At 43.7% G+C, this 10,813-nt stretch overlaps 1 protein-coding gene across 2 annotated transcripts; it reads left to right on the forward strand.

Annotated features, from left to right (window-relative positions):
* Positions 1 to 512: 512 nt before the first annotated feature.
* LOC141513402 (ETS translocation variant 3-like) lies at positions 513 to 10,523 on the forward strand. Of its 2 annotated transcripts, none has more exons than XM_074223156.1 (5): positions 513 to 531; positions 1,874 to 1,936; positions 2,563 to 2,800; positions 3,987 to 4,102; positions 9,268 to 10,523. In XM_074223156.1, the coding sequence occupies exons 2-5, from the start codon at positions 1,891 to 1,893 to the stop codon at positions 10,446 to 10,448; spliced, it is 1,581 nt and encodes a 526-aa protein (XP_074079257.1). In that variant the 5' UTR covers positions 513 to 531; positions 1,874 to 1,890; the 3' UTR covers positions 10,449 to 10,523. The 2 variants fall into 2 exon arrangements, with proteins under 2 accessions (XP_074079257.1, XP_074079256.1); XM_074223155.1 differs by lacking the exon at positions 513 to 531 and adding an exon at positions 641 to 1,654.
* The last annotated feature ends 290 nt before the right edge of the window (positions 10,524 to 10,813 follow it).

Genomic DNA, 10,813 nt, shown 5'->3' on the forward strand with positions numbered 1-10,813 from the left:
CCAGGGGACGGAAGTGACGCCTCTTCCGAGAGGGTCACTTCCTGCTGGGGTGGATGAGGAGGAGCCGGAGACGCCGCCGAGGAGACGGGACCGAGACGGACCGCGGAGGAGTGAGGTGAGTCCCGGACCCGACTGGGGGCCCCAGCTCCTCGCAGCCGTCGCTTCCCGGACCCCGCGGCGCCCGCTCCTCCTCGGAACCCAGACGGCCTCTCCGCCACGCGCCGGGCCGGCGCCTTCCTCCGAGCCTGCCGCCCTCGGTCCGGAGCTGAGGCCGCCCCCCCCCCCCCCCGGAGCCGCAGGGCCTCGCCCCGCGCGGGCTCGCGAGCCCCGGGGTGTTGCGGAGCCCGCGGCCCCGGGCAGCCGGCTCAGGACCCGGCGGAGCCCCCAGCGTCCCGGACGGGGGGGGAAGGCTGCGCCCCATCTTGCGGGGGAGCCCGGGTCGGGGGGGGGGGGCTGCGGAGGGAAGCTGGGGAGTCGGGTCCCGGCGGCTGCTGGCTGTGTCGGAATGACGGGGAGGAATCGGGCTGTCAGGTAGGGGCACTTCCTGGCCAGGTCATCGGTGAATCATGGCCTCGGAGGGCTCGTCCTGGGGCAGTTAAAGGGCCTGGTCCGGAGCCGGCCCGGGAAGACTGCCGGAAGCCTGGGGAGAGGATGGGGGAGGGGGCCTGCTGCTGGAGGGGCGTGTGTCTCTGTGTGTAAGAAGGCTCTTTTTCTGGCCTCCGTCCTCCCATCCGCGCCGATCTGTAGCAGTGATTCCGAACTTTTAAAATGGGAGGAGGCAACACAATTGAAAATCAATTGTTTCTGAGAACTTTGATTAGGGGAAGTCGTTTTAAAATGTATGTGGTTAGGATTTCCATACCCAACCTCCCACCCCCCAAGCACCGAGACACCTACACTTCCACTAGGTTTCAACCTGTGCAGTGTATTGATAGATGAGTGTGCTAGGATTGGTGATGGTGTTAACCTGTACTTACAGGGCAGTAAGTATTGGAGTTCTTTCTGGAATGGATCAACTTCTGTTTCTACCTCCCCACTTTCTCTCCTTCCTCCCCAGAGGAGTAAAAGAAGGTTGATGCTTAAAAACTAAGCAGTAATGGGAAATTTCCTTAAGAAACTTCATCTTTGTTGGGAATAGATGCTAGGAAATGTCCATTTCCTTTTATGCTAAAGGGAGAGATTGTGGGACTACTTACACCCCTTCTCCAAATTTTAGTATAATTATGTGTGTATATATTTGTATGTATTTTTTTTTTTGCTGGTACAGAGTGACTGTACATGTGTGTTTACTTCCTGTATCCCAGGGTATTTTTTTTCCGAGGGGGAGGGGGCTATTTCTGGCTAGAAGTTCTGCTTCCCCATGCTCACATAATCCAGCTGAAGAAATCAAAATCAGATGTGCATTCTTGAGTGGAAATAAAAAGAGTTTGGATTTTTTTTTTTCTTTCCTTAAACTGGTACATCTGGTGAGCTCAGGCTTGTGTATCTTGGCATCTGGATCTGTCTAGTAATAGAAGACAAACTGTTTGACTTGTTTTGGCTGCCTTTTTGGACCCGTCTCACTCTAGCCTTCCCTTTCTACTTTTGAAGGGCCAGTCAGGAGGAAGAAAGCAAATATTAAAGACAGTGTTTACACTTTGTGGTTTAAAGTCAGGTGAGAGATAATTATGGCTCTTGAAGCTGATGACCTAGGGACCATCATTTGTCGACTTGGGGATTAACATTTTGGAGGTGACAAGTTTGGAGGAAGGAGATTTGCTAATGCTGGGAACAGGGAAGATGGGGAAAAGAAAGTTGGAAAAAGACTATATAAGTAAACTTAGGCAAGATAATAGCTTCTTAAAGTAATTGTGGCTTGTGTCTCTTTTAACAGTCAGCAGGAGGGAGAAAATGAAAGCGGGCTGCAGCATTGTGGAAAAGCCAGAAGGAGGTGGAGGTGAGCCTTTTCTAGTATATTGGGAATGTCACTTGGTGGTTTCCCGTTTTCTCCGCTTGGGCTCTGTCCACACCAAGTGCCAAACCGTGACTGACAGCCTCTTGGCTGGGTGGTTGCTGCTAGGACAGTTGTAGGCTTGTTTCCTATGGATGTGTGTTTAACATGTCTGTTCACCACACCCTTGTCCTAGACTGTAGAAACTTTTTCCTCTTAGAGCCACAATTCCAATGTTAGTATCTTGAGGGGTGTACAGCTTTCTTTTAAAGAAAATACTCCATTATTTATGGATTATTCATTCAATCTCCCTTTAATCTCTTCAGAACTTTAATTTTCTCACATAATGTAGGGATAGGATTTAGTAACATAGAAAGGATGGGTAATTAGGACACCTGAGTTTTGCTGCCAGTTTTTCCAGGAATGAGTGATTTCAATAAGGACATGTAATTTCTTTGTCCCTTCTTATTCCCCAATGGACTAATCCCAGTTGTGTGAAAAGGTGTTTAAGGTATGTTTGTTTAGCACTCTAGCATCCTGATCTTTGGAATGTAAAGTGGGTAGGGGTGCTGGTATTTAAATAGCTCTCAACTTCTTTAGTCTTATCCTTTTCTTTTCCTCTGATCTTAAAGGCTACCAGTTCCCTGACTGGGCCTACAAAACGGAGTCATCCCCAGGCTCCCGGCAGATTCAACTGTGGCATTTCATCTTGGAGCTGCTTCAGAAAGAGGAGTTCCGCCATGTCATTGCCTGGCAACAGGGAGAGTATGGGGAGTTTGTCATCAAGGACCCAGATGAAGTGGCCCGCCTCTGGGGCCGAAGAAAGTGCAAACCACAGATGAACTATGACAAGCTGAGCCGGGCCCTCAGGTGAGGGAGGGAAAATGACCTGTATCTGAGATGCTTTGGGTTAGGAGACGATCAGACAATTTGGGAGACTTGGCATCTTTGGAGTAGTAGGTGACAACTGGCTAGATAAATTCCTTCTTGGCTTCAGAGTGGGAGCAGAAGAGCACCTGAATGTAAGTAGTGAAGGTCCGGGAGGAGAAAGCATATCTGTGAGTATCTGTAGGAGGAAATTCCAACATGGTTGGCACTGAATCCTGACAGACAACCAGTTCTCCTCAGTGGGTGAGAGGGTGTGGTGAAATAAGGATTGGAGTTCATTTATAATCCTGGGGATTACTTAGCCCAGTCTTATAGGGTGTTTGGTTTTGTGCCTATCTGTTTATTATTTCTCTTCTTCCTGAACTCTCAGGAGGACTCTAAGGAGGACTGATTTGATTATCTTATGCTGTGACTGACAACTATCCAGGAACAGCAAGTTTTGGCCTTGTCAGTCCATAGGTCCTTTAGTTGTGACCTTCCAAGAAGTCCAGAGGTTGATCTGTGTGAACTTCCTCCTTATTCACTTTGCCCTTGTCACTCTCAGTTTCAGAGATCTTTTATCCCTTAGGGTCTAAAGGGCAATTTATGACTCATCTAGTACTGTCTAAATGGCTGAAGGTACCAGTCTCTTAAAGTTCTCTAGTCCTTCACCTTTGTTGACCCTAATCCCACATGTTTATCCACTAGCTTTGTTTGAGCTCTATAGATCCTTTGAAATTTTGAGGTTGAGGCAGTCCTAGCTGGCTGCTGTTTTCTAGATCAGGGTATACCATTGTTAGACCTGTCACCATAAAACAATCCTGCATTCCTCTCCCCCAAGTTATTAGGCATAGGCCTCCCAACTAGCCACACTGTGAGTCTCTGTGCCTCGGGTTGTTTGCTCCCACCTGAGCAAGGCAGACAAAAAGAGATAGTGTATATTTAATGTAGCCTTCTGACTGAAGTGGGAACAGGAAGGAAACTGGGTATAGAGTTGTGGCTGGGGAGATGAGGAAAGGTGGTTGAGGTGAGGGTAGAGTCTAGGGACAAAGACTCTTTTGCCTGCTGCCCTTCCCTCGGGCCCCCTCCCATTTGAAATGTCTTGAGCTTTTGATTACCAGAAATTTTTTTTAACATAAGCTTGGGGGAGCTGGAAGGTAAATTAATTTGCATACTTGTGTTTTGACAGATACTATTATAATAAGAGAATTCTTCATAAAACAAAAGGCAAAAGATTTACCTATAAGTTTAATTTCAACAAGCTGGTGATGCCCAACTATCCATTCATCAACATTCGACCCAATGGTAAGCACCAATTCTTTGAGTGGAGAAAAGTATGTGAACTGAAATGAAATAGTCTAATAGCAGTTATAAAGGAGACTTAAAACTAGTGTACAATTAGGACTGCCTCTCTTCTTCATAATTAATTTCTTTGAAAAAAAGAATTTTAAAGGGTAGTGAATTTTGCAATATCAGACAATCCCACACTTTTTTCCCCAATACACCTTTAAAAGTACATTCTTCTCACTGTTATTGTTAATAAAAAGGTCAATAGACTATAGTATGAACATTAATATAATTGACAGAGACTGCATTTTTTAGATGATTCCCATTTCTTATAATTTTTAAAGCTTTAGGTCTCTTAGAGTCTGATTCTGTATTCTCTAAGGGAAATGATTCCTAAATCTCTGTTGATTTTTTTTTGACATGTAGGCTCTAGAATGTGTTTAATTCCCTAATAGCAACTGGAGTCTTTATAAACATTTCCGATTTTCTATGAAACTACCAAGTTACCTTATCAAGTGTATACAATCAAAACCACAGTGGCCTCAATCGTGTTTGCAGTGAAAAGCAGAATCTTTGATGGGGTGGGGTGGGGGGTGGGGGTGCTCTGAAAGCCTGGCTGCCTGAATTGTTTGGGTTCCATGGCTTCTGTTCCCCCAGGGCCCCCAAGATACAGTCTTTGGTAGAGTTTCCCTGTCAGAGCAACCCAGGTAACAACTGTCTATGGGGACCCGGCTTGGCACAGCTCAGAGGCCCTGGTCCTCTGTAGATCTGGCAAACCCAGGAGTTGAAAACTGAAAGGCTTTTCACTTATTCCCCAAAGATGAAAATAGCACCACTCTCCCATAAATTAAATTGCAATTAAATAGTTTCTGACTATTCCATCAGCTTCCAACTTTGTTGCCTTCAGAGGTGATGGTAAAGAAAGCTGATCTTGATTATGAAGGTAATACAAACTTCCCAGAGTAAAGTTTGTTCTGGAGCTGAAAACTTGGAACTGGGGAGTGGCTGAGAGAGAATAGAATGCCAAGATCCATTGCAGATCTGTAATTACTACACACAACAAGTTAGGGCAGTTTTAGCCTGACGCTGCTATCATTACTGTTCCATCTCCCCTTTGCTAGCCACTCCCTCCTGTCCCTGGGGCATGCATTTAAAAAAAAAGTTGGTATTGGAATGCATCTCTCTAATTACAACCTGTTTTCTTTCCTTATGCCTGGGGGAGAGGCGTTAGGAAATCAAACCTGTTTTGGCCGCTGGAATCTTGTTTCCTCTATTTCTTACTCTAGCCCCTCCCTTATGCACCTGGTTTGGGTGGGGAAGGGGATTACATCTCACTGGACAAAGAATCAGTCAATCTCTTCCCAAATCTCCATTTTCCTCAAATCTTCACCTACACAACTTGTTAAGATTAGACTGCTTTCTGCTTTGAAGTCAGTATACAAACAACCACCACTATCCAGAATTGTACTCCCCATAAGACAATAGGGAAATCATTCAGTGATTTACAGGTAATCTGTATTTTTCTAGATCTGGGAAGAGAGCAACAGTAGTTTTCCCCAAACAGTAGACTGACAAGAGTAGAAGGGAGCTAACTGCCTAGATTGAGTTGTAGGGAGTTTTCCCACCCTTTCAAATCTTAACCAAAAAATCACAGACAAATCACAAAGTGAAGCACAGCTTTCAGGCATAATGCCTAATTGCTTCAAGGAGTTACACTTGGGCATGAGCAGCTGTCCTGTTCATGGTATCCTATACACAAGTGTATCCCATACTTGGGCCTTAAGTCATTTAAGGGCCAATGAGATTTTGTATCTTTTCCTAAAGGTTAGAAACTGAAAGAGTATCTAACTGGGAATTAGAAAACCTGAAATTGTGCTCTGCCACAAACTTCTCCCTAGCACAGTGCTCTTCACAAGAATGGTTGTTATTGAATCAGCAGTTAGCAAAACTCTCAATGATAAACAGTTAAGTCCCTGTGTTTCAGGCACTGTGCTGAGCCTTTAATACCTTCATCTCTGTAAATGTGAGGCTTGGATTTGTGTACTTTAAGGTGCCTTTTAGCTTGACAGTCTGAGAAGGAAGAGAGATCCTGGGGTGCTGAGCTCAAGGTGCTAATCAAGGTGGTCTTCTCTAGCATCTCTGTGCTTTCTCTATACCAGATTTGAGTACTTAACCCTCCAGCTCATTATCCTTCCAACCAGAATCTCCACATGAAGAATTGTTAGAGTCAGCATATGATAGTGAACTCTTTTTTAAGTACTGTTATCCTAGGTTTTTCTTGTTTTTTAATCCCCAAATCAAACCTGTGTATTAACATCAGATATGACACAAAAGAAAAATTATTAGCCTTTGGGAAGTATATTTTTATATTTAAAGATTTGAGACTACTTTAAAAGTTGTTAAAACAGGGTAAAACCGTTATTGAGTTAACTGCTGAGCCAGTGCCAGGCAGAAAAATGATTAAATTGAGTATAAAGTGATCACAGACCTTCCTAGAAGGTAGAAAACCACTGATATTTATCCCCTCTTTGGTAAAAAAAAAAAAAAAAGGGGGGGAGGGGGCTTTATTCACTGAAAAAATATTTAAATGCCTGATAAATGTAGGTACCTCATTCTCCTTGTAGGACACCAAACTAACTATTCTAAGGGTTGTAGTATATAGAATATGGTGTCTCTCCTCTAAAAGATGACATCTGGGGCATTGTATATGTATACATATCCCTTTTTTTTTTAGGTTTTTGTAAGGCAAACGGGTTTAAGTGGCTTGCCCAAGGCCACACAGCTAGGTAATTCTTAAGTGTCTGAGACCGGATTTGAACCCAGGTACTCCTGACTACAGGGCTGGTGCTTTATCCACTACACCACCTAGCTGCCCCCAAATATATATGTCTTACATATATAAATAACCTGCAATACAACACAATGCCAAAAAATCTTATTAAAAGGTATGAAAGGTACAAAGTATGCTATGACTTCATGGGAGAAAGAGATCACTTTCAGCAGTAGGAAAACTATGTTATTCATATACATGAGAGTTTCTCATGTGTAACTTCTACTTCTCTAAGACCTAATTTCCACATTAGACTTATTAAATACATACCCTTCAGTGAGGCAAGAGGCAACTTGATACAGTAGAGGTTCAGCCTTGAATTAGGAAGAAACTGGATTCAAGGCCTGCCTTGACACTAATTAATTGTGTGGCCATGCTTATTGACATGACTGATTAGACATGGACTTGTCATCTAATTTCTCTACCCCAAGTCATTCTCTTAAGATTATATTATATAGAAGTTAATCTGCATTAGTCTCTAGCCATGAGTTTCCTACTTGGGGTTCAAATTTCCTACAAAGATATGTTCAGATCAGGAGAAAAATTATACCATGGACATAGTGACAAGTGGAACAGTAACTACTATTAAGTAGTTTATCTGTTGAAGAATGTAGACTGTACAGAACAATAAAGAAAAGTTAAATTTTGGTTGGGAAAGAGTACTGATTGGGAATTCAGGGAAGGTTTTACTCTAGAGGGAGCACCTGAACCTTGGAGAAAGCTAAATTCTAAGAGGTAGAGAAAAGGAAAAGAGGGCACTCCACACATTGAAAATGGAGGTAGAATGTTAAACATTCTACCGTTCATAGTCCAGTTCGGCTTGAATGTGGAGTACTCTAGAGAAGACAGGAGCCAGATTGTTAAGGACTTCAAGTGTCATCTGAGGAGTCTGTTTTGTTTTTTTTTATTCTAGTGTCACTGGGGCTTTCAGGCAAGAGAACAACATAATGAGATCTGTGCTTTAGAGAGATTATTTTGGTCTTTGTTGAGGATGGATTGAAGAGTAGAGAAAATGGAGGCCAAGAGGCCAATTAGGAGACTATTATCCATTGAAGAGGGAGTAATATTAGGGGATTCTCCCATCATGCATGAGCTGTATTGCCTCTTGTTTAATAAGGGTATCTATGTGATTCCACCTAGACTGCAGTTATTTGTTCTGGTACTAGTGCCAGGTACCAGAACCACAGAATGTTGCCTTTCCATACACTTATGGAGTTTAAATCCTAAGTGATGCTTTTAGCTCTGTGGCCATGAAGAAACTACTTAAATTCTCTAATCTATAAAATAATAGTACTTAGACTATTTAATACAGGATTGTATGAGGTCATCCTTTTTTTTTTAAACATTAAAGTCCTATGTAACTATGAGTTATTGCCATGTATAACTGGATTCTCTTTCTTGGTAATTATCACTTTATCTCTTTGCTTCTAAATGTCCTTTTACCCTCAGTTTTATACAGGGTTGGCGGGGTTTCAGTGACACCCAGGATTTTTTGTAGGAACCATACCTCTTGGTGGTTTTAGAGCTACTTGATCTATCCACAAAATTTTTTCTTCATCTTTAGTTTTTATGCTAGGAAACCTTACTGAGAAGTTGCTATGCAGTTAGTTGTGGGGAGAAGATTATGTGCTGGCTTCTTCACTCATAGTTTAATTGCTACAGGCAAACTTGTAAAAATGAGCACTATAGAGCATGCCTTGGAATGGAGATTACCATATAGAACTTGCTGGAGGAGTAGTTGGTATTCATCAGAATTGCAGAGACCAAAAATATCCTCAATGGAATTATCATTAGATTCATCTGGTATATTAAGTTCCTAAACAAAAATGCTTTAATAGATCTTAATGTTAGTAAAATTTGACATCTTTACTCCCATTTGCTTTTTCTTTAAAAAGTGGTCTTGTTTAAACACCCCTCCCATGTATGAACTGAAGAGTAAGTGGTTCTTTGAAGCATTCCTCTTCAGGGATGCTGTTTCTAGGTCCTTGTGTAGAAATAGCCACAAAGAAGAGAACTAGGTGCACAATTTAGAGATGTTACAGACAAGGTCCTTGCCTCTCTCACTTTCCACTAAGTTTGGGAAGATGGAGCCAATAAAACAACCCTAATTTAACCTTAATTACAGACCAGATTGTTCATGAGTTGTGGATGTGGCGGACAAGGAACTTTCCACATTTAAACTGAATGAATTAACCTAATTCAACAGATAGTAGGGAAAAGTGGGTTTTATGGCATTTAATCCCAACAATGATTCTCCGTATTGCTACAAAATATAGAATATGATGCAGCATAAGTCAATAGTGATGCATTTAATCGACCAGGGTCCTTTTTCTTTATTTTTCCTTTTCCCCAGGAGTAGTACCCCAGAGTGCCCCTCCAGTACCAACAGCCTCCTCCCGTTTCCATTTTCCCCCTTTGGACAGCCATTCCCCAACGAGTGATGTGCAGCCAGGTCGATTCTCCACAAGCTCCCTAGTTCCTTCTGGACAGGAGTCCTTGAATGATGGCAGTGAACGAAAAGCAGAGATTTCAGAGCTGGAGGATAGTTCTGCTGAATGGCGTAGGGGTGTGGATCTCATGACTTCCCGGAATTCAGTCACTAGTGGAGGAATTAGCCACCAGAAACGGAAGCCAGACATCATGCTCCCTCTTTTCACTAGGCCTGGAATATATCCTGATCCCCACAGTCCTTTCGCTGTTTCTCCACTGCCAGGTCGTGGAAGTGTCCTCAATGTCCCCATTTCACCAGCTCTGTCTCTTACCCCAACCCTCTTCTCCTACAGTCCCTCCCCAGGTCTAAGCCCTTTCACTGGTAGCAGCTGCTTCTCCTTTAACCCTGATGAAATGAAACACTACCTGCATTCACAAGCCTGCTCAGTTTTAAACTACCATCTAAGTCCCAGGACTTTTCCTCGATATCCTGGGCTCATGGTTCCACCCTTGCAGTGCCAAATGCATCCAGAGGAGCCAGCCCAATTTCCCATTAAGCTTCAACCACCACCTGCTGGGCGGAAGAATCGGGAAAGAGTAGAGAGCAGTGAAGAGACAGCAGTTACTGGCACTCCTACTATGGCCCCTACCCCTCCAAGAATCAAAGTGGAACAACAAACTGCCGACAGAGAACCTGAGAGTCAAGAGCAGCCACTAAGAGAAAAGGAGGAACAGCATGGGGAAGAACGCTCTCTACCCAGTGGGACCATAGATGAGGAAGGTGCCTTCTTTGCACGCCCTGCTGCACCCCCAGCCTGGCCTTTGGTCCCCCTCAACAGCCCAGTTGAAGAAACCCCAGAGTTGAGTGAAAGTAATGAGGACAAACCTGGTAAGGATGCTCTGGCAGTGGTTGAGCCCAATGCCCCTGAAAAGAAAGAGGATGCCTTGATGCCCCCAAAGCTTCGGCTGAAGCGAAGATGGAATGGTGATAGGGAAGCCAGAGAGCTGAGTGAGAGCAGCAAGATTCACTGGAATCTTTCTGGTTCTCCACCCCTCATTGCTGGACCCAGGGGGGTGGCCACAGCAGCTGCTGCTGATGCTTAGTATTGAAAATTAATTGGGAGCTGTTTATACTATAATTGAATACATGTATTTATGTAGCAAGGTTGCAGAATAGGGGGTGGGGAGGGAGGGAGGGAATTAAGCTGGTTTGATCATTCTAGAGAATAGACTTCTTGTATTTTTTATGTTTTGGGGTAGGGGAGGGCTGTCTTTTTTTTTGTAAATTAGGATGTTGGAAAGCTAAGTTGGGGGTTGGGGGGAAGTTAAATAGGGGAGGGAGAGGGAGCCTCTATCCCCTGGAAAGGCTTGGATTTTTTTGACAAGGAAACTCCCAGAAGACCAAGACACTTTAGTCATGTTGATATGACAGTTGGGGATCCCAAACAACTTGGTTTTCTATTGTATTT

The sequence above is a fragment of the Macrotis lagotis genome, chromosome 2, assembly GCF_037893015.1.
Source record: "Macrotis lagotis isolate mMagLag1 chromosome 2, bilby.v1.9.chrom.fasta, whole genome shotgun sequence".
NCBI classification, from domain to species: domain Eukaryota; kingdom Metazoa; phylum Chordata; class Mammalia; order Peramelemorphia; family Peramelidae; genus Macrotis; species Macrotis lagotis.

Bases quoted from the DNA above. Each gene is read 5' to 3' on its own strand.
- LOC141513402 (XM_074223156.1), top strand. From the start codon at position 1,891: ATGAAAGCGGGCTGCAGCATTGTGGAAAAGCCAGAAGGAGGTGGAG. The intron at 1,937-2,562 runs GTGAGCCTTTTC...CTGATCTTAAAG, and splicing joins AAAGCCAGAAGGAGGTGGAG to GCTACCAGTTCCCTGACTGG. The intron at 2,801-3,986 runs GTGAGGGAGGGA...GTGTTTTGACAG, and splicing joins AAGCTGAGCCGGGCCCTCAG to ATACTATTATAATAAGAGAA.